This window comes from Dendrobates tinctorius, unplaced genomic scaffold, assembly GCF_039654945.1.
Source record: "Dendrobates tinctorius isolate UK_male_01 unplaced genomic scaffold, ASM3965494v1 ptg000018l, whole genome shotgun sequence".
NCBI classification, from domain to species: Eukaryota; Metazoa; Chordata; class Amphibia; order Anura; family Dendrobatidae; genus Dendrobates; species Dendrobates tinctorius.
In genome coordinates this window covers 9243896-9268078 of record NW_027361686.1, presented here as the reverse complement: position 1 = coordinate 9268078, position 24183 = coordinate 9243896, and the positions used below count along the sequence as shown (strand labels likewise).

The window sequence follows — 24183 nt, the reverse complement described above, 5'->3', positions numbered from 1 at the left end:
AAAGAGTGCATGTTCTGAAGAGACAATGTCCTGAGGAAGACTTGTGAATCCTCATATTGCGCAGTGTGCACTGTCAGGATTCTCTGGCACAGGGAGCAGGCGGGCACGTATCCACAAGTATGTGACTTGCATATACGCGGTCACATCCTGACTAGACGTGTGCTGCCTCGCTCAGTGCAAGTGAATTCAGTTAGATCAGATATGTCTAGTCTAGCAAATCGCATTCTTGTGGTCACATGACTGCTAGCTCCTGGCACCAGCACCAGAGAATAGCGCTGCTGACTTGTACACCCTCTTTAACCTGTGGAAGTCTACAGGGTAGAAAAGTTTAATTCTGGAAAAATCCTTCAAAATAGTATTAGTGGTTTCATACAGTAAATGTACAGAAGAAAGCACAGGAGTCAGCCATGTTTTAAAAGAGTATAATTCAGTATGTACATTTGCATAGAACACATAGGGTCCTTAGGGGTACATCAGAACTTGTTACAATCCTATACACTTACATGGTAAGCACCAGCTCAGTGTGGCCTGAGAGGGGTTGTGGACGTCCCCAAAATACTCACTGTCTAACAGATATGCAGCAGGTATAGTTCCAGCTCACTACATTATAGGTAATACATTAGTGTTCCCCACGCTCACACACATCTCATGCTTACACATTACACATACACAGTTTTGCACAACAAACATGCGCTTCTCTACAGTACATGGGCACTCAGTAGTTCTTTACAGTGCAAATACAACCGGTTATTGCTAATACTGCTAGATCAAATGTAGCACAATTGATATAGCTAAATGATCCAGTGCATGGAGTAAATGCCACAAGTCCACATTTGTCTACCACCACGAGAAGAGCATATGGGGTGACTGAACGCTCAGAAGCCTGTTACAGATGCACAAATGCATTAGTTGTCACACAATTAGGGAGATTTATCAAAACTAGTGCAAAAGTAAAATGGAGCATTTGCCCATACTAACCAGAAAGCTCTGGGAAACCAGAGCCGAATCCGATAATTGACATAAGATCACGTTCACACTTGCATATTTCACATCAGTGAAAGTAAGCTAAAACCAGGAGCAGAAGAGACACAAAAAATAGAATAGAAAGATTTATAACTCTTCTGTATTTAACCCAGCTCTGACTTTGACTTAGGCTAGTTTCACATTAGCGTTTGGAGGCGCAACGGATGCACGCCGTGAAGCTCCGCCCCCTGCCACGCCTCCTCCGGTCAACTCCGCCTATGGACGCATGCCGCTGCATGCGGCCTGTGTACCCTATCTTTAGCATTGGGTACGCAGGCTGTGCGCAGGTATGCTTTTGCCGCCGCATGCGTCCTTTGACGGTGCGGCGACCTGCGCCAAATGCAACGAGGAGGCGCGGCAGGGGCGGAGCTTCACGGCGAGCATCCGTTGTGCCTCCAAACGCTAATGTGAAACTAGCCTTACAAATACTGATCGGAAATAGTAACCACATAAAAATACTGACATGTGAAAGGGTCCTCATTCCTCCCACGTTCCTCACCTTTTGTTATAAGCATTGGAGATTCCTAGTGTCATTCAGAAGACGTCGAAGCTACTTGTGAGATGTTTTATGTGATTTTGGCATATCTACCATCAATAATCCACTACTTGGATCCATATTCTGAATGGATGAAAGTGTGGAGGGCATGAAACCATCCTCCATCCAACTACATCAGTGCAATCAGCATTAATGGCTCATGACAGTCCATTAAGAGGGCTGTAGCATTAATGGCTCATGACAGTCCATTAAGAGGGCTGTGCACTGGGCAACAAATCTTATCGAAAAGTCTTCAAAACCCTTTCTGCAAAGACTCGATGAGAAGCCACTTATAGCTAGCAGTCAAGCACACAAGGACATGAAGAGATTGAGGTCCTTTTAGACAGTAACATTTCTGCCCACAACACACAGTCCATGAATAAAACTAATCGATCAGTGCTTGTTTGAAGACTGCTTACACATGTCAGAGCCAACTGTTGGGGGTTAATACGATCATTTCTTCCCCAAATTGTTTGCACTTTGTCAGCCGCACATCTCCGATTTATCTGAACAGATGGGCTCCTAACAAAATGATGAGGTGAACAATTACGGAATCTTTACATTCGGGACAATCTTTCTTACAAACACTCATTTGGCCCATTTCTGGCCTATGTAAAAGGACCTTAATAGAGAGAAATTGTACGAACTAACACATGGCCTGCCCGGTATGCTGATACTGGCGGCTCCAGCTTCTACCTGTTCACTGTTGACCTTTGACGTAAGATACATAATGATTAAACTTGTCATTCATTTCTATTACTTCACTTTTCAGAATAAATATGACCGCACAAACACTGTGCTTCCTGATGCATAAAATATACAAAAACAATTAGCAAAAAAAATAGATGGTCTTCAGTCCGACTGTATAACACTGTTGTGGATGCCACACAACACTTAAGCAGTGCATAAATAATTTGTTCCTAAGACCCCCACAGTTCCATCCCATGGAAACCTCAGGAACGGTCAAAAAAAGTGTCTGGAGTGACGTTATGAGTGGTCACTTTTTTTTTTTTACACGCTACATACTGAACTGCGGAAAACCATGTAATAGTTTCCTTATCATATAACTGCAACATGACCTGAGCGGAGGGCTCCAGTTGATTTAGTAAAAACACACATCACATCAAATCGCCATTACTATTTACAATAGTGACCAGACTTCGGATCCATGGTGGCGGGCACGCTCCACTGTGGTTCTTGAAATACTTTTTATCCTTGTAGGCGCCACCATTTAATAAATGAACACTTCCTGTAAATGGGATAGTCCCTAAAAATCACAATGGGGGGGGGGTTCTCACATTAACGAGATATTCGTCACATAAAGAAGCTTTCCTGAGAATGATTTTAAATATGATTTAAACAAAGTCTATGAAGATTCCTCTGCGAACACCCAAATGGAGCAACGGCAATAATATGGTGTCTGGAGCAACATCACTGTATGGAGCGACACTGCTCTACATACGGCATCCAGCATGAAGGATCATGTTTTATTCAGTAGCCAACGCAACCTTCTCTTGTCCGGATTCAGAAATCGTTCAGACTTTGTTATCCGTTCACTGGCTCGAGGACCCAGTATAAGGCGACAATCCTACTGCTTTTTGGCTGTGCAGGTAAGGCACCTGGTGAGTGAATGTAATGCTGGTGTACGTCTTGTGGCTCACTACAGTATAAATATAAGTTTAGGTGTGAGCCTCTTTGTAGGTGTCACTTGTCTTTTTTCTCCAGCGATAACTGGCCGTCAGGCTACATTCTGGAGGACGGTCCCGATAGCTCATAAAATAGTACATAGGCATCACTGCTCCTCACCTGGCTGGAAGACATTGCTGTGACCCTGAGGAAATAAAAAAAAAAAAAAGAAAAGAATATAAGAAAAAGGAAGTTATGATTGAATATTAATGTTCAACATAATTCAGGGTTATAAAAATGACTAAAAGAATAAGTTCACTAGGAGAAACGGCTCACTGATTCCTAGGGACAGTCACTGTACCTTCATGGGAAATCCAGCATATAAAGTATATTTATCTACAGAATAGGGACAAACTTGGATGTTACCTTCACTTTTCGGAGAAGAGGGGGAAGATAAAAACCTTCCAAACGACAATAAAGGTCAAAATATAAAATTGCTTTATTGGACACAGGGCAAGGAACAATACAGATTGAAAATAATAGCGGATAGCTTGTCACAAAAAAGCACCGTAGTCTACACATGCTGCTTCAATATAACCCATATAAGGAGGACAGAAAAATATAACCATCATTCCATATAGAATAAAGGAGCATAGCCTACTCAGTTTCACAGTGATAGCACATAAATACACTGAAAGTGACCATGTAATAAGTAATGAGTATGTCCTACATTACCTAATATGTGCAAGTGCACGCAGACAATAGAGGAGACCTGGTGCCCGCCCAGACGCGCGTTTCGGGAACCTTCGTTCCTGAAACGCCCCTGACGAAGGTTCCCGAAACGCGCGTCGGGGCGGGCACCAGGTCTCCTCTATTGTCTGCGTGCACTTGCACATATTAGGTAATGTAGGACGTACTCATTACTTATTACATGGTCACTTTCAGTGTATTTATGTGCTATCACTGTGAAACTGAGTAGGCTATGCTCCTTTATTCTATATGGAATGATGGTTATATTTTTCTGTCCTCCTTATATGGGTTATATTGAAGCAGCATGTGTAGACTACGGTGCTTTTTTGTGACAAGCTATCAGCTATTATTTTAAATCTGTATTGTTCCTTGCCCTGTGTCCAATAAAGCAATTTTATATTTTGACCTTTATTGTCGTTTGGAAGGTTTTTATCTTCCCCCTCTTCTCATGTCAGTTTGACAATTGGTCTTTTTACAGTCCACAGCACTGTGAGTATTATGGGGTATTTTGTTGCTATATTGCCTATACTATGATATATTACCCATATGGCAGGTATGCTGGTGTGTGCTACTTTTTTCTTTCATCTTCACTTTTCGGGAAAAAAAAAACAAAAAACGAACAACTGGATAATTACCTTGAATCATTGAAAGTGTGCCACTCTCCACTGTTAGGGCTTTTGCAGTAAGCCGTATAATGTCCTCCCATGGTGGTACCCGAATGATTGGACACAGCATATAAGTTATAGGTTGCATGAGCTGCAAAAAGACCACAAAAATGTAGGAACCATTACACAATTTGTATCCAAGTCAACCATCAGGTCGTTTTTACTGCAGTTTACTCTTGCGCTTCAGAAGCTGATGAAGACACAGGTCCTGTGGCCACAGCACATTCATGACCTGCATGTCTAGTACTGCCATAGGGACAGTGTGTTTACCAAAATCTCCTTCTGCCTCAATGTCCCATACTAATGGCCTTGATTAGAAGACATAATCTGGGTATCATCCTTAAATGATTGAATAAATCGATACAAATTAAAAGCTTTGTCCTGCTTCTACACATTAGTGGCCTGGGTTTGTTCTGAGTCTACACTCTTATCGCTACATATCATATAGAGATAATGGCTTCTGAACGAGCCCACAGCTCAGGAAAGTGAGAGTAGTGATAATGACAACTCTGCCCTGGAAGGTGGGTGTCTGGGCTGGTGATTTTACAAGACTGATAACAACTAAGTGTATGTGCACACGTTCAGTATTTGCAGCAGGAAAATCTGCTGCTAATACTGATGTGTTGGCAGGAAAAACGTTGGGTAAAATATGTACATTTTTTCAGTGTTTTTTTCTATTCATTTATATGGGTGAAAAACGCTGCAGAAAGAACTGAAATGCTGCACACACTAAAAGTACAATACTGCGAGATAATGCAACATAAGAGGCACCAAGAAATATCATTACACATTAGTAACAGGGTCATAAATACTGTGATATAGCCAGTAGGTGGCAGAGTAGGCAAAGTATCCCAAAGGGTCACAGTATCTTACATGCCTTGCTGCTGGTGCGTCTCTACATATGACATGCAGCCAACCAGCAGCAAGACATGTAACACAGCGAAAAGCCCCCCCACACAACTCAGTGTAGAACGCTCCAATATTCTCTATGAGGGAACTGCTGACAGACCCCTCTGAGACGGACAAGTGAGATAAGTCTCAGGGAGCACAAAAGGATCGGTAGTCTGAAATCAAACTTGCAGGCTCTTTAAAGGGCTGTTCCCATCTCGATATGTAGTAGGTGTAATAATAATATTAGGAAATACCTCCAATTAGAAATGGAGTATAGTTTTTCTGATTTGTTATGCATCTTTCCTCATGTGCAGTTATTGCAGGATCTTAGGTATTAATGGTTACGACCACTAGCAACTAGCTAATGAACTGTCACTATATCAGTGGTCGTAACCAAGGCATAAGGAAAGACATAGCGAATAAGAAAAACTGTACTACATTTCTAATTGAAGTATTTGGTAATATTATTATTATTACACCTACTATGTATTGGGATAGGATCTTGGAGATGGGAATACCACTTTAAATTTTTCAATCTTTGTTTCATTGAAGCCATTTGGTAAATACAAAAAAGTTATTTTTTTTCCCTCATTATTGTACACTCTGCACCCCATCTTGACTGAAAAGTACAGAAATATAGAAATTTTTGCTACGTTATTAAAAAAGAAAACCTGAAATATAACATGGTCATAAGTATTCTGCCCCTTTGCTCAGACACTCATATTTAAGTCACATGCTGTCCATTTCCTTGTGATCCTCCTTGAGATGGTTCTATTTCTTCATTGGAGTCCAGCTGTGTTTAATTAAACTGATGGGACTTGTTTAGCAAAGGCACACACCTGTCTATATAAGACCTCACAGTGCATGTCAGACCAAATGAGAATCATGAGGTCAAAGGAACTGGCCAAGGAGCTCAGAGACAATTGTGGCAAGGCACATATCTGGCCAAGGATACAAAAGAATTTCTGCAGTACTCAAGGCTCCTAAGAGCACAGTGGCCTCCATAATCCTTAAATGGAAGACGTTTGGGACCACCAGAAGTCTTCCTAGACCTGGCCATCCAGCCAAACTGAGCAATCGAGGGAGAAGAGCCTTGGTGAGAGGTAAAGAAGAACCCTAAGATCACTGTGGCTGAGCTCAACAGATGCAGTAGAGAGATGGGAGAAAGTTCCACAAAGTCCACCATCACTGCAGCCCTCCACCAGTCGGGCCTTTATGGCAGAGTGGCCTGACGGAAGCCTTTCCTCAGTGCCAGACGTATCAAAGCTCGCATAGAGTTTGCTAAAAAGCACATGAAGGACTCCCAGACAATGAGAAGATTCTCTGGTCTGATGAGACAAAGATAGAACTTTTTGGTGATAATTCTAAGAGGTATGTGTGAAGAAACCAGGCACTGCTCATCACCTGCCCAATATAATCCCAAAAGTGAAACATGGTGGTGGCAGCATCATGCTATTGGGGGTGTTTTTCAGCTGCAGGGACAGGATGATTGGTTGCAATTGAAGGAAACATGGATGTGGCCAAGTACAGAGATACTTGGATGAAAACCTCTTCCAGAGTGCTCTGGACCTCAGACTTGGCCGAAGCTTCATCTTCCAACAAGACAATGACCCTAAGCACACAGCTAAAAAAACAAAGGAGTGGCTTCAGAACAACTCTGTGACCATTCATGACTGGCCCAGCCAGAGCCCTGACCTAAACCCAATTGAGCATCTCTGGAGAGACCTGAAAATGGATGTCCACCAACGTTCACCATCCAACCTGACGGAACTGGAAAGGATCTGCAAGGAGGAATGGCAGATGATCCCAAAATCCAGGTGTCAAAAACTTGTTGCATCATTCCCAAGGAGACTCATGGCTGTACTAGCTCAAAAGGTGCTTCTACTCAATACTGAGCAAAGGGTGTGAATAATTATGACTATGTGATATTTCGGTTTTTCTTTTAATATGTTTAAAAAAAATTAAAGATTTCTGTTTTTTTCAGTCAAGATGGGTGCAGAGTGCACATTAATGAGAAAAAAAATGAACTTTTTTGAATTTACCAAATGGCTGCAATACAACAAAGAGTGAAAAATGTAAAGGGGTCTGAAAACTTTCCGTACCCACTGTATACAGACACATATACGGCCATTTTGCATATACACAGACATTTTGTATATTCTTTCTGGTGAGTTGTGTATTTTACTGCCCTAGCAGGGCAGTGGTGTGGTGTCAGACATGTTAACCTTGGTCACTTACTGCTTGTTTCTGAGGAGAATTCACGCAAGTCTAAATCTTTCAGTGGAAAATTCACAAATGTGGAAAGCTTGCTGCTCCGGATGCGACCTTCAGAGAACCTTTTCAGATCTAGGGCAGGTAAAAGTCAAGGAACAAAACAGGGCAAGACAGTGGCCTCTAGGTAATTAGGATGAGGAGTAAACAAGTGTCATAGGTTGTATGGGCTTAATCCTTCACAACAAGCTTTTCCTAAAGCTAGATTGCTGTATTTGTGACAATGCTGATTCCTCAGCACTTAGACATGCGACGTATATGAAATATCTGAAGGACAATGTCTGAGAAGGAGCTATCTCCAAGCTGAGGGCTTGTGAGACTGGGAAATGGAAGATGATGAAAGCTAATGATTTATCCGACGGCCCATGTACAGCGTGGCTATGGCTGTGATGGCTTCAGCCCGTCCTTGGATTACACGGCTCCATATTTCTTATACTGGCTGACATGTAATACATTTCCTCCTTCACTGCAGGGGAAATCTATGTGCAGCTGCATTTCCCCCAGTGATAATTGCTGATCCACAGGGGCTTGTAAAGATGTCCTGGTGTAAATCAGCTGACAGCCAGGCCAGATTCAATCAAGACTGAGTTTTCTTCATAAGCCAATCTGTGGCAACTCTGTTGTCAGAGACCAGGGGCTCTTTCCTTGTCCTTAACACTAGGGGGCGCCATAGTTCGCCCTGTTCCCTGGGTTACCTCTGAAGGTGAAGATGCCAGGGCCACGTACCTTGCTTTATCTCCTGACTCCGCCCTCTGCCTGTACCTTCCCCCACACAGTGAAGAAGGGAACAGTTGTGCACCATAGTGCACCAACCAGACGAACAAGGTAACACGAACATGGGAAACGGAAAATACCAGGCATACAAATATTCATTCACATATAACAGACGAATGCAGCAGGGAGGGAAGGATGGGGTAAAACCAAAGTAGGACAACAAAGGAAATCATCACAATGACAAACCCAATCAACAGTCACAGATAAATCCACCAAATGCCTACTCTAATAACCACCAACTACTATGCAGTATAAGCTAGTTCTGACAATATGTGTCAGTCAAGACCCAGATTATGTAGGGGATAGGAGTGGCTAACACTGCCCAGCAGAGAGCCCTAGCTCGAAGAGCTCTCAACATAGCCAATTAACCCCTGTTTTGCCAAAAGAAATTTACACCATTTAAAAAGAAGGTGAAGTGTTTCTTTTCAGCTCAGGAGAAGGAGCAATCAGACGCTGCGGTCTTCTCGCTTCTCTGTTGCGGTAACTCATGACACAATCCTTCAAATAATTCACGTGTCTATGTCACATAAACAGTTAAGTGTCAGAGGCCTGAGAAGGAGATCATGACAGGAGAATGGCTGTGTGCTTTTCACAGGTTGGGACAGACATCTGTAGAGATGTAGGGTGGTAGGGTGCAGCCAGGGACAGACATTAGGACCAATACAATGACACAAATAGCAGATTCTGTGGAAAGGATACGTAGTACAAGGATCTTGGGGAATTTCTGGATGGTAAATTTCTTCGTACATCTGCGTCGAGCTTTACATCTACAGCAGGTCTGATAAGAGAAAGAAAGAATTCATTAAAAGCTCCTGATTCGTATTACACAGACCCTCGGGCTGAGTTTCTCTTTCCACAATCCAGGATCGCATAAAGGTCATTTCAGAAATAAAAAAAGCCCACCCTACAACATCTTATTGGTGGGCACGGCTGACTTGTATGCGATACTCTGACATCCTGCATTGCGTCAATATGAATTTACAGATTATTTTTGTATAATGCATCATGAACTATACAATGTATACAGTGGGGGAAATAAGTATTTGATCCCTTCTTGATTTTGAAAGTTTACCCGCTGACAAAGACATGAAAAGTGTATAATTTTAAGGGTAGGTTTATTTTAACATTGAGAGATAGAATATCAAAAATAAAATCCAGAAAATCACATTGTATAAATTATATTTCTCCCTGCAAAATGCAAATTTATAAGTATTTGTTCCCTCTGGAAAACAAGACTTAATACTTGGTGGCAAAACCCTTGTTGGCAAGCACAGCAGTCAGACGTTTTTTGTATTTGATGATGAGATTTGCGCACATGTCAGGAGGAATTTTGGTCCACTCCTCTTTGCAGATTATCTCTAAATCATTAAGATTCCAGCTTTGTGGAGGTCTACTGTCTTGTCCCTGACATCCTTAGAAAGCTCTTTGGTCTTACCCATGTTGTAGAGCTTAGAGTCTGGTTGATTAATTGAGTCTGTGGACAGGAGTCTTTTATAAAGGTGACTATGTAAGACAGCTGTATTTAATGCAGGTAACCAGATGATTAGGAGCATCTAACTGGTCTGTAGGAGGCAGAACTCTTAATGGTTGGTAGGGGATCAAATACTTATTTCTCACTGCAAAATGAAAATAAATTTATATACTTTACACAATGTGATTTTCCAGATTTTATTTTTGATATTCTATCTCTCAATGTTAACCTACCCTTAACCCCTTACCGACATTGGACGTATTATTACGCCGAAGTCGGTATCCCTGCCTTTGACGTGGGCTCCAGCGATGAGCCAACATCTTTCCCATGACATGTCAGCTGTTTTGAATAGCTGACATGTGCCCGCAATAGCCACGGGTGGAATTGCGATCCACTTGCGGCTATTAACTAGTTAAATGCCGCCGTCAAACACTGACTGCGGCATTTAAAATGGCGCTTCCGGCCATCGGGCCAGAAATATGGAGGCTATTGAAGCATGCCAAAAGTAAAAAAAAAAAAAAAAAGTGTTTAATACTATAAAAAAATGTAAAATGTAAAAGTTCAAATCATCCCCCTTTCCCCCATTCAAAATCAAACACAAATAAAATCAAACATACACATATTTGGTATCGCCGCGTTCAGCATCGCCGGATCTATCAATAAAAAAAGGATTGCAATTAAAATGCAATAACGGGCGATCAAAAGCACGGATCTGCACCAAAATGGTATCATTAAAAACGTCAGCCCGGCACGCAAAAAATAGAGAGATCACGAAAAATGGCGCAATATTTTTTTTTTTTTTTTAGCAAAGTTTGGAATTTTTTTTCACCACTTAGGTAAAAAAGAACCTAGATATAATTGATGTCTATGAACTCATAATGACCTGGAGAATCATAATGGCAGATCAGTTGTAGCATTTAGTGAACCTAGCAAAAAAGCCAAACAAAAAACAAGTGGGGGATTGAACTTTTTTGCAATTTCACCACACTTGGGATTTTTGTCCCCGTTTTCTAGTACACGATATGGTAAAACCAATGGTGTCATTCAAAAGAACAACTCGTCCCGCAAAAAATAAGCCCTCACGTGGCCATATTAATGGAAAAATAAAAAAGTTATGGCTCTGGGAAGAAGGGGAGCGAAAACGCAAAACAGAAAAAAGCTGTGGGGGTTAAGGGATTAAAATTCTAGACTGTTCATGTCTGTCAGCGGGCAAACTTACACAATCAGCAAGGGATCAATCACTTAATTCCCCCACTGCATATGGAAACATTCTACCCCAGATGCAGGTTCATATGGCATCTAGTAGTGCACCACACAATTACTGTGGTTGTGTGCCCATCAGGGCAGTACTACTGTATATACTGGGCAGACCATGGACCCCCGCCCTACAGTGAGATGATCTGCTCTGTATCTCCTGCCTCGTGAGCGCTGGCTGACATTCATGGTACGGCATTCACAGTCCTGCTGTGTGTGTTTGTCGTCCTCCTAATACAGACGCCATTTACTGCATATTCCCATTACTGTAAACCAATACTTCTTTGCACATCTGACACTTGGCTATACCTAAGCGCATCACCAGAGACACTTACTGGCTTTTCATCCCCATCTAACACATCTTCCTTGGTGAAGAGGCGAATGCAGTCCATTAGGGAGACCTCAGGAATACTTTTCTGTAGAAGAGAGATGCATATGGAAGTCATTCATCACAATCAGTGGTGCTCAAGAAGTTACTGACTGACTTCACCGACTTATCAATCAACTGCACATGGTATGGACAAACAATATTTCAAGGGAATCTGTCACCAGATCTTTATTACGTAATCTGAGAGCAGCGCATAATGTAGGGGCAGAGACCCTGATTTCAGCAGTGTGTTAGTTACTGGGCTGCTTAATGTAGTTTCAATAAAATCACTGTTTCATTAGCAGGAGATAATCTCATCACTAGAGTACTACCTGGTCTGCTACCAGGTAGCCCAAACCCACACACATCAGCTTCCTGCCTATGCACAGTGTACACAATAAGTTGTCAATCAGTGGTGAGGGCGGGGTTATACAGAGCTCAGCATTCAGAGAACTGCTGGATAAAAGTTTTTAATCAAAATTGATCAGTAAGTGACACATTGCTGGAATCAGGTTATCTGCCCCTACTTCATCCTGATCCCAGATGGAGTAGCAAAACAGCTGGTGGCAGATTTCTTTTAATAGACAATGGGACATGTTTCATAATGGAGGTTCCTGGTATAATTATATTGTCTCAGACTCTATACAGCCCCCTGTCACCCACCACAATGACTTCAGATCATCATCACAGGACGAACAATAATGTCTGGGCTTCTTTCATGAATGTGATGTTGATTACAATGACTGGACTATTACATCAGGAGGCCCACAAAGCTATCGCACCTGTGAGCAAATAGCGGCTAAGAAATAACACAGCGGCATCATTAGCACCCGCTGTATCTGTGATCGGCACCTCTTACCACTGACTAAGTGGCCATACTCAGGGGGGGACTCCTACATGAGGCAATATAGCCTAATAACAAACCATCTGCAATAAGTATTTCTTTATAGTGTGTTTTTCTGCAGATTATTTATACTATTATGAGGTAACCATTAGTCATGGGTTGTTTGTAGCGTTCCACATTGTAGACCTACTCTACATGACACACTACACCTGAAGTCATCTGTGTGTAAAGACTTTCTGACAGCTACAATTAAAGTGGATCAGTCATCAAACGAGGCAGCCCCATGCAAGGCTCCCCACTCCGGCACAAGCATGACCCCCATGCAGCTGCTGGCTTAGCGAGGACACCATAAAACATCCTTACAGAGACATATGCAGATCCCCAGAATGTTTCAAAATGTTCAGTGGTCCGCAAATTGGTAAAAGGACATGTCTGGTCATAAGTACCATGTAATAAATCCATCCGGAATATATATATGGGTATAATACCTTAGCGATGGGCAGCGACAGGTCCCAGAAGGGGTCGAATACTGTAGAGCAATATCCACATTCAGTGCAAGTAAGGGAACTCTTCAGCTGTCCTACAAACAGTTCTGTAAGACAGGAACATTCTAGAATTAGGGTATGATTACATGGAAGTGGGACGTAATATTAGGAAGCAGCACATCGGTAAGAAGAAACATGCAACTAACTACACTAAGAACTGGCCTTATTAAGGCTGGGTTCACATCACCTTTAAAGGGAGCCTGTTATTTCCTCAAATGCCATCAACCTGCTGATATAGGGGTAATCTGCAGGTTAATAGTGTAAGGCTGGAGTCACACTAACCAACGCAAAATACGGTCAGTATTTTACAGGCGTAATACGGATCAATGGCCCCTAAACAGTGCTCCGTATGTCATCCGTAATCAAGGTGTGGTTGCGTATTTTGCGCATGTGAGCATCCGTATGTAATCCGTATGGCATCCGTATAGCGAGATTTTCTCGCAGGCTTGCAAAATGGACATATAATGGAGCCCTATGACAGGTTTTATAACACAAACCAAAGAATAGATATAGACGAATAGAATAATAATAATAATAATAATCTTTATTTATATAGCGCCAACATATTACGCAGCGCTTTACAGTTTAACAGTTTCAAAACACAAGTCATAAGTAACAGCGCTAACAATACAATAATTAAAGCAAAATAAGACGAAATAAGACGACCCTGCTCGTGAGAGCTTACAATCTACAATGAGGTGAGGGAGATACAGAGTACAGGTGTGTATTTACAATGAAGGTCCAGCCATCTTGCGGGAGTGAAGGATGGATGGAGATAGTGAATGGGCTACACACGCACACTTACACATAGAATGACTTTGATTAGTGAACGTGATAGGCCGCTCTGAACAAGTGTGTTTTGAGGGAGCGCCTAAAACTATGCAAATTGTGGATAGTCCTGATTTCTTGGGGTAGAGCATTCCAGAGGATAGGAGCAGCACGGGAGAAGTCTTGGAGTCGGGAGTGGGAGGTACGGATTAGTGCAGAGGTTAGTCGAAAGTCGTTTGCAGAGCGCAGCGATCGGCTAGGCCGATAGACAGAAATGAGAGAAGAGATGTAAGGGGGTGCCGCACTGTGGAGAGCTTTGTGGGTGAGAACAAGTACTTTGAATTGGATCCTATAATGAATGGGCAGCCAATGTAAGGACTGGCGAAGAGCGGACGCGTCCGAGTACCGATTACCCAGATGGACGATCCTGGCCGCTGCATTAAGTATGGACTGGAGAGGGGATAGTCGAGTGACGGGGAGGCCAATTAATAGAGCGTTGCAGTAATCCAGGCGAGAGTGGATCAATGCAACAGTGAGGGTTTTTGTTGTTTCCATAGTGAGAAAAGGGCGGATTCTAGAGATGTTCTTTAGGTGTAAGCGGCAAGAGCGGGCAAGGGATTGTATATGGGATGTGAAGGAGAGATTGGTGTCAAACATAACACCCAGACAGCGCGCCTGCTGCCGGGGTGTTATTGTGGTACCACCCACGGAGAGGGAAATGTCAGATTTAGGGAGGTTAGTAGACGGCGGGAGCAGAAGAAGTTCAGTTTTGGAGAGGTTGAGTTTCAGATAGAGAGCGGACATGATATTGGAGACTGCGGACAGACAGTCACTGGCGTTCTGTAGTACAGCGGGGGTAAGGTCGGGGGAAGACGTGTATAGTTGTGTGTCATCAGCATAAAGATGGTACTGAAAGCCAAATCTGCTGATGGTCTGTCCAATTGGGGCCGTGTAGAGAGAGAAAAGAAGGGGGCCAAGGACTGAGCCCTGAGGTACCCCGACAGCAAGAGGAAGAGGAGATGACGTGGAGCCAGAGAACAAAACACTGAAGGAGCGGTCAGAGAGATAGGAAGAGAACCAGGAGAGTGCAGTGTCCTTAATGCCTAGTGACTGGAGCCTAGAGAGTAGGAGATGGTGGTCAACAGTATCGAAAGCTGCAGATAGGTCAAGAAGAATGAGCAGAGAGTGGTCACCGTTACGTTTTGCTGTCAGAAGGTCATTGGTCACTTTGATGAGTGCAGTTTCAGTCGAATGTAGGGGGCGGAAGCCGGACTGTGAAGGGTCTAGAAGGGAGTGAATGGAGAGGTAACGGGTAAGGCGGGAGTAAACTAGGCGTTCCAAAAGTTTAGCGATGAAGGGGAGATTGGAGACTGGTCTGTAGTTGTTTGTGCAGGATGGGTCGAGAGCAGGTTTCTTTAGTAATGGAGTAACGATGGCGTGTTTGAAGGCGGATGGGAAAATGTCCGAGGAGAGGGAGAGATTAAAGATTGTAGTTAGGTGGGTTGTGACGACTGGAGAGAGAGACTGGAGGAGATGTGAGGGAATGGGGTCGGTAGTGCATGTAGTCGGACGAGAAGAAGAGAGGAGTCTGGAGACTTCTTCTGTGATGGGATCAAATGTGGAGAGTGAGCAAGGGGAGATGCAGGAAGGGATGGGAGTCACAGCACTTGGTGGTTGGGAGCAGATTTCTTGACGGATATTATCTATTTTTTCTGTAAAGTGGGAGGCCAGGTCATCAGCACAAATGTCTCTGATCGGGGCTTGTGCTTTTGGCCTGAGGAGGGAGTGAAAAGTGTCAAAAAGTTTCTTGGGGTTGTTGGTTAGTGAGGAGATCAGGGTGGTGAAGTAGGTCTGTTTGGCAAGGTGAAGGGCAGCGTTATAGGTTCTTAACATAAATTTGAAGTGGATGAAGTCTTCTGGTGTGCGGATTTTTCTCCATAGGCGTTCAGCACTCCTGGAGCATCGCTGGAGAAGTTGAGTTTGCGATGTGAGCCAGGGCTGTTTTACTCTGTGTTTGGAGGTTCTGAGGGTGAGGGGAGCTACTTGGTCAAGGGTGCTTCTAAGAGTGTCATTGTAGTGATGAACAGCCAGATTAGGACAGGAAAGAGAGGAGATTGGGGACAGAGATGAGCGTAGGGAATCTGAAAGTGTCTGAGGGTTAATAGCTTGTAGATTTCTGACTGTGTGGTAGGTAGGAATGAGCTGGGGTGGGCGAGGATTTGTGAGCATGAAGGAGAGAATGTTGTGGTCAGAGAGTGGAAGCGGTGAGTTGTTTAGGTGGGAGATTGAACAGAGCCGGCAGAAGACCAGATCAAGGGTGTTACCGTCCTTATGTGTCTCAGAGGTTGAAAGCTGTGAGAGGCCTAGAGAGGTGGTTAGTGATAGAAGCTGGGATGCAGATGTGTATATATGTGTATATATAGATGTGTATATGTATTCTATGTGTCTATATCTATTCTTTCGTTTCTTTATTAAACCTGTCAGTGAGAGTTTACTGTATAGCGCACTGAATTGCCGGCTTTGCTAAAAGACACCGGGTGCGTATTTCTCGCAAGTCACATGTGTGGTCCGTGTGTAATCCGTATTTTTTGCGCACCCATAGACTTGCATTGGCGTACTACGGGCATAGTACGCTGACAATCGCAGCATGCTGCAATTGGCACGGAGCCTAGAATACGGATGAGAAATATACGGCTGGTGCGAGGGACCCCATAGAGAATCATTTGTCCGTGTCTAATGCGTGCTTTTAGCGACTCTCACTCGGCCGTATTCCTCGCCAGTGTGACCCCGGCCTTACAATGCTGCCTGGACACCTTCCTGAACGTGCAGCTACAGGGAGAAAATGAACTGTATTCTTCCAGGGAGCTGCCGGCTTGCATTCACACTGGAGACACCAGACAGTCCGCAGGGAGCGACAGGCTGCAAGCACAGTCCGCAGGGAGCGACAGGCTGCGAGCACAGTCCGCAGGGAGCGACAGGCTGCGAGCACACTCCGCAGGGAGCGACAGGCTGCGAGCACACTCCGCAGGGAGCGACAGGCTGCGAGCACACTCCGCAGGGAGCGACAGGCTGCGAGCACACTCCGCAGGGAGCGACCGGCTGCGAGCACACTCCGCAGGGAGCGACAGGCTGCGAGCACACTCCGCAGGGAGCGACAGGCTGCGAGCACGCCCGGACTGTGATTGACAGCTCACTCTGCTGTCAATAAGATAGCCAGTCATCAATAATAGTAATAGTGTTTAGGAACGACAGATTTCCCTTAAACCCATGTTTGAGACTCCACCTGAAGCCAAGAAAAATGTGATTTAGACAGAAGCACAAGAGCCATTCCCTATAATGAGGCTGATGGAGTCACTTTTCACTCTCTAGTCTCCATTCTAACCGTGTTCCTCTTTTTAGGCAAACACAACAGTGTGATAGACTGCTCTTGTGTTACCTAGAGGGCTCATACCCATTTGTGAGAAATAAGGACGAGTGCAATCCGATAAAAAAATCGTATTGCATTCGGACCAATGTTATTTAATAGGTGACATCTCATCTGCGATTTTTTTTCTCAGCCGAAATCGGAGAAAAAAAAAATGCCAATGCAAGTCAATGGATGCGAGAAAATAAAAATCACACAGAACTCGCACCATGTGAGCGCTGTCCAATTTTTACGCACCGGTGTCCTTTGAAAAGCTGTCAATTCATGTCCGGCTACAGTAAAATCACACTGACAGCTCACTAAACATTACATATACAGTATACACACACTATGTATGTGTGTTTTGAAGAATATTTCATTTTAACACTGTGTAAATGACAGAACTGCTGTATGTAAAAGCTCAGGTTAAAAATCACATTGCATACGCATGTCATATGGATGTTCTGTGGAAAAAAAATCGCACAGAAATCGCATGACACTCGCCCATTTTGCCGTCCGGAAATCGGACCGTTTTTTTTCTCGCATATGGGTATGAGCCCAAAAAGACAGACAAAAGTTGGAGAAGGGAAAACTGTAGTACTCTATACTGGTTTATTTGCAAATTTTCCTATATATAGATTTTCCATAATTTTCAACTTACCCACAATTCTGCTGTCTTCCCTCTCCAGGTACCTCTTCCACATTTGCTTGCCTTTCTCTGCATCCCTTGAATAAAAAAAATATATACATACATCAAATAAATAATCAAGAAAACCCCACAACGTGTTCTCTAGGATTACAGGAAAAGACAGGTAACCCTATCCCATAATAATGCACTGAGATACCAGGGACAGTCTGAGCCTATATTCTGTGTGCAGAGCACGTCACTGTGTCTCTGCCGTATGATGGAAGCGGGACTTCTTGCGTGTTTGCTCAGTAGGATGAGAGCTGCCATTGCCAATTATAATAATTACTCTTACATAACGAGCAATAAATCAGCGGTTGATCTTAGTAGGCAGGGACACCTGGCAGGACTCCAGGGACTTGTAGTGCTGTGACGGCTCACTACTGCACTTACTGCTTGCTCTGTGTATACAATACAATTCCTTTTAGGCCGCCTCGACCTTGGCTGAGGTCTCACGTAAGAAAATCATAAGCCAGGAGTGGAAAACTACGAAGACGAGGAAAACGTCTCAGTCTGTACAATACACAACAAAGGATCCCAGTTTTCTTGTCTCGTATGTTTATTTTTACGGCGATCTGCAACAGTGTCATGGAAATTTTCGGCAATCACCATCGTCACACAAGGAATGTGATACCTGCCTGTTATTTGTGTATTTTGCGGTGTTTGTTTTCCAGATGGAAACGGAGATGGTGACCACTCACTAAAGGTGTACTCCCATACGTCAGGTGACAGGACAGCAGACAATGTTTCATTTCTGTAGGACCGCAGTGGGCGCTATCACCGCTGCTTACATGGCGGCTGAGTCAGCCCGTCGTCACTGTGGCACGCAGTTTTTGCAGCATTGGTGACACCATGTTGGAGCATTTGCAGCCAATACTCGGGAGTACGATCCAGGGAATCATATTTATCCTACTCTGAATTACTATAAGGGTTAATGTCAAAATATTACAAATCACTAGAGAGTTAAGTGATTTATGTAGTTATAGCCATAGTTTTAGCCATAGTACCACGATATGATGCCAAAAGTGGACACAGCTGGGAAGAACTGGGCTTGCAAAACCACGTGTTTTATGGTCATGTATCTCCAAAATATAGCATTGTCTGGTGATACTGCCATTGACTCCTTCCTGCACAGTGCCTTATAGTACAGGTGGGGAGCAGGTCATTCCTGTGCCATGGTCTTCCTAAGTGCGGATGTGGGAGGTTCAGGATAGGTGTCAGCGCCATCTGCATACGGCTAACAACCTGCTCCCCTGGCCGGGACTACAACCCCTACGATGTCATGGCCAACACTGAACACAGCACCAAAGCAGACTTATAAAGCGAAGGGGCTAAGACCATCGGGTGCCACCATGTGAGCCCACTCACTTACCTGGCAGGAGACAAGAGAGCACTCACTTCACCCAAACGCACAGCTCTGTGTTTTTCTAACAAATGGCATACAGACACAATATGGATGGCATCCGTGTGCTGCTTTTACATCACAGACCCATTCATATGTGGTTTGATCAGGGAATCAGTCCATATCTTTATCTATATAGAGAATTATGAGTGACGCCACTGGCGATAACGTGCACATGTTCTAGCCACAAAAAACAAACACAAAACTCATGTGAATGGGGCTGTAAAAAGTCCTTACAAAGTCAATTTCCTCAAAAGTCAAAACCAGAAATTAGCATTCATTTATAGTACCGTATATACTCGTGTATAAGCCGAGATTTTCAGCCCATTTTTTTTGGGCTGAAAGTCCCCCTCTCGGCTTATACGCGATTCATATACCGGGGGTGGGTAGGGGAGGGGGAGCGGGGGTGTCAAAGATCATACTTACCTCTCCTGGCACTTCTCTGCAGCCTCTGCTTCTTCCTCTTCAGTCTGCTTCCTGCATTCAGCGGTCACGTGGTACCGCTCATTAAACTCATGAATATGCGCATATTTAATGAGCGCTACCACATGACCATCTGAATGCAGGAAGCAGACGGCAGAGGAGAAGTGCCAGGAGAGGTATGACGAGGGCAGAGTAATATTCACCTGTCCCCGTTCCAAGCCCTGCACCTCTGTGTCTCCGGGTCCTCCTGCTTTGACGGAAGATGGCACGATGACGTAGTCAGTGTGCGCCCCCTGCTGTCACTGCAGAGAGCCGGGAGACAGAGCGGTGGATGGCAATGGAACAGGGACAGGTAAATATCGCCGGTGCCAGGGGCTCAGGACATCGGTACCTGGCCCCCCAGCGACGGAGAGGTGAGTATGTCATTTTTTTTTTATTGCAGCAGCATATGGGGGGTATTTATGGGGCAGCATTAACCCTTGTGCAGCAGCATATGAGGGGTATTTATGGGGCAGCATTAACCCTTGTGGAGCAGCATATGGGGGTATTTATGGGGCAGCATTAACCCTTGTGCAGCAGCATATTACGGGGGGTATTTATGGAGCATCTTCTTGGGCCAGCATTAACCCTTGTGCAGCAACATATGGGGGGGGTTTATCTATGGAGCATCTTAGCATCTTCTTGGACCACCATTTAACCCTAGGCTTATACGCGAGTCAATAAGTTTTCCCAGTTTTTTGTGGCAAAATTGGGGGGGGAGGGGTCGGCTTATACGCGGGTTGGCTTATACACGAGTATATACGGTAATTATATTTTTATCTTGCTACTTACGGCAAATGGTCCAAATCCTGAGTACAAGGCTTTGGTCTGACCGTTATCCTATTGACTTCATTATGCAGTCCGTCCAGGAGGAATCTCAGGAACTCTTGTGCATCTTGCTGGCTGCAGAAGGAGAGGGCCGAATAGTGAGACTTATGATCTCTTCTATAAAGCTTCAGTGATATTTTAGCTACCACTTCACATACTATAACTACTATAACACTAGCGCAGTGCATAGCACTTACAACAATTCATTCTGATATTTTGTTGCCTGTACATGGGCATACAGAGTCCTTATGGATCTTGATTATGGAGCCAAAGTACAGTACATGTTCATAGTAGTCTATAGATGCCCTATTGTTATGCCACACGGTACAGATGTATAATGAGGTTACATTCATGAAGGAGGCAGGTGATCACTATCAGACAGACTGGGCCAGACGCAATACCCTATAACTGCTGCAGCCATCAGCTGCTGTGATTTTAAGGCTTTTAAAATAAGCAACTTCATCCGCAAAGCTGTGATGATGACTCCAAGGGTCGTGCCAGAGTGCAGCTGAAGAGCCACTCACTGTGATGGCCAACTGCCACACAAATTTGTTTCACCTTTGTGCAGCCATTGGCTTACTCCAAGTATGTGGAGCTTTGCTGAGGCTGCCACCATCACCTCGCTATATCCAAATGGCTACATTGTTCTTCAGGTGAAACTGTTCCTTTGCAATCTCAAGAAGTCTTTTAAAGAGCAATATGAAAATTGCAGCAGTTACTTTTTGCTGCAGTTTTCACCATGTTAAGGCCATGATTCGGCAGCTCCATTTGGTCTTATCCTAATAATACAAGGATATGTGGTGCCCCTGAGGCTCAGTCGCCACAGAGGTACTGCACCTCCTCCTGAGGTGTGGTGCCCCACCATCCAGGTAAGTTGAAGGCTCCTGACCACGCTCCAACACTCGCACCCCACACAACAGAGTAGTTCAGCAAAGCCACATTGCGGCTTCCTGCTTAGAGTGTAGCAGAGTACCTTTGGTGGCTCCCTGCTTGGAACACGTGCTGGGAGGTGGGTGGAGTTGAGAAAACGGGAATGTTTAGAATTTCAGTCAGTCGGAGAGAGGAAGCCACTCAGAGAGGAGTGAGGAAAGAAGATCCCTGAGAGAGGGATGGAGGAAGGAGGTGCTGCAGCAGACCTCAGTGACCTGGGTCTGCTGGCAAGGGAAAGGAAAGAAGGAGAAAGACATTGAACTGAAACCTGATCTTCCATAAGAAAGAAAGACAAGTACGGAACGTAGGAGTAAAAGGGAACACAGAGGACGTGGGTTAGAGGAAGAACTCTGCCTAGAAGTTCTAAGCGCAAGGCCGGGGCCCAGTCCCCAAGGTTGTACGGACACTAATGGTTCTGCAGCAGACACCGGTGGAGTAGTGGGCTGTAAATGCACTACTCCCATCTAAGATTTGGGGGCACAACAGAAACTTGGATAGAGAGCCGGGACTCAGGAGTAAGGAGTCCTCGAAGCAGGCTACAGCTGTCTGCCGTACAAGTAGAGTTCTTGGGAACATCTGTCAGGAGGCACTCCAGTGTAACTCAGTACTACGAGTACTTCACACTTAAAGGCGCTATAGGAGACGTTCAGAAAGGCACATGTTGGCGGAGTGTTGGAAGGGAGCATTCCATCTTGCCTGGAGGTTGACTGAATCCCTGACCCGGAGGACACGGCACGGCGGCAGGCATCTGTGTATGCTACGGACTGTGAGTAAAGCTTTGGAACTGCAGGCCTTGGTGTCCTCCAATCATTCCTGCGCCAACACACCCTGCACCATTACATCTGGGTACCAGCTTCCACACCGCCTGTGCCTCTCCTCTGCCCCTACATCTACACTGCCCTGGGACTACAGCTCCGCCTGTGGGGAGCTTCACCATCTTGGCTACAACACACCATCAGTCCCAGCGGATCTGCATGCAGCGTCGGCCCAACATCTCACTTGCCGAACACCACAGGTGGCGTCACGAACTATTCCATTAACTACAAACCACCATTCAATTCTCCACTCATTACTTGGGCGCCCAGGGCCACTGCTGCTGTGACACATCCCCCTGACACCGGCCCGGTACCCCACAGCCCTGGGAGGGCGCCCCAGATACCTTTACTTTAACCTCCATTATAAAATTCTCCTGACTTAGCTATTTTAGCCAATACCAGCATTTTCGGAAGATAACCATTCTGAAGAATCTTTACTTAGAACACTTTATAACATGGTACCTCAATTTTTGCTATCCTGGGTGAAGCATTCCCTTGCCAGAAGGGCTGTATCTCTTCACACGTCAGCTGTTGTCAATTTCCTGTCACTTTGTGCCACTGTGTACTCTCTACTCCTGTACCCTGCCTGACCGATTTTATCTTCTCCATCTACATCAGCATAACTGTCTTTTTAGATCATGGTTACATGGTTTCTACTAAACTTCAACCTTCTTGGATTAATCAACACTAGAGACTGCAATAAGTAGGCAAGTACAGAGCTGAGCTGTGTTTGTTCCTGTCTACTTACAGATCAGTGAAGCGAAACTGCAAACGCTTCTCTGTTGATGCATATGGCAGAGGATTATCTTTGGCCATATGCATCAACAGAACAAAAAACACAGCTCAATTTGTGTCTTAGCTCTGTACAGAGCAATTATTATAAGCTCTGTTGTTGGGAAATGCATAAGAGTTGAGATCTGCTAAGAACCAGAAAGCAATGATATGAAAATAAACAGGCAACTACATGGAGTTGGATGTCAGGAGCTAAAAACCGGCCAGGCAGAGTGCTATTGTAAATAATAATAATAATGTTATTTACATAGTCCCAACATATTCCGCAGCACATTATAATTAAGCTGGGACATATACAAATAATAAAACCATAACAAAGCCACACAAAGTTCACCAGTTACAGGAGTGAGGGCCGTGCTTGGAAGTTTACAATCTATAAAAAACAGGGTAGAAAGTGCTTGTCGTGTATGGTCTAGCCATCAATATATTAAACAGGGAATTTCAAGCAAGCTGCATGACCCGGTCATGAGTCGGTATCTGTCTCAGGTCTGTTACGAAGTGCTGTTTAGTGAATGGAGGATGTGGACACAGATGAATAAAAGCAACCAGATTCTGAGTAAAATTTAGAAAGAGGGAATAAGGGAGAGTTAGATTAGTGCAGTGAGGTGATAGGTCTGTTTAAAAATATATGATTTTAAGGCAGACTTAAAGACATGGGGGCTAGGTATTAGTTGAATTTTTCTGGGTAGTGCATTCCAGAGAACTCGCGCAGTATGAGAGAAGTCTTGGAGACGGAACAGGTAGGTTTGTAGGTCTTAGATCAGTTGAGGAGCAGGCAGCACAGGTAGGATGATAGACAGAGATGAGGGAACCAATATAGAGTGATACAAAACAATGGAGAGCTTTTAGCTTTAGAGAGGCAAGTTTGTAATCTGTAGTGAATGGGCAACCAATGCAATGACTAGCACAAGTTGGAGGCATCGGTGTAGTGGCTGGACAGAAATACGACCCTGGCTGCTGCATTCAAGATGGATTAGAGCGAGGAATCTATGATTCTAATAGGGAGACCTATTAGTAGAAAGTTCCAGTAGTCCAGACAAGAGTGAATAAGAGCAACAATAGTTTTTGCAGTTTGAAAGGTG

The 24183-nt window shown here is 44.3% G+C and overlaps 1 protein-coding gene across 2 annotated transcripts in view; it reads right to left on the bottom strand.

Annotated features, from left to right (window-relative positions):
* Positions 1–408: 408 nt before the first annotated feature.
* USP2 (ubiquitin specific peptidase 2) overlaps positions 409–24183 on the bottom strand; it is a 121987-nt gene continuing 98212 nt past the window's right edge. For both annotated transcript variants that reach the window (XM_073566436.1, XM_073566438.1), the window contains 8 exons: positions 20529–20639; positions 17849–17913; positions 12960–13063; positions 11596–11676; positions 9235–9313; positions 7729–7836; positions 4570–4690; positions 409–3389 (listed from right to left, as the gene is read on the bottom strand). In XM_073566436.1, coding sequence (XP_073422537.1) covers positions 3302–3389; positions 4570–4690; positions 7729–7836; positions 9235–9313; positions 11596–11676; positions 12960–13063; positions 17849–17913; positions 20529–20639 — 757 coding nt within the window. In that variant the 3' untranslated portion in view covers positions 409–3301. The remainder of the gene's footprint in view (positions 3390–4569; positions 4691–7728; positions 7837–9234; positions 9314–11595; positions 11677–12959; positions 13064–17848; positions 17914–20528; positions 20640–24183) is intronic.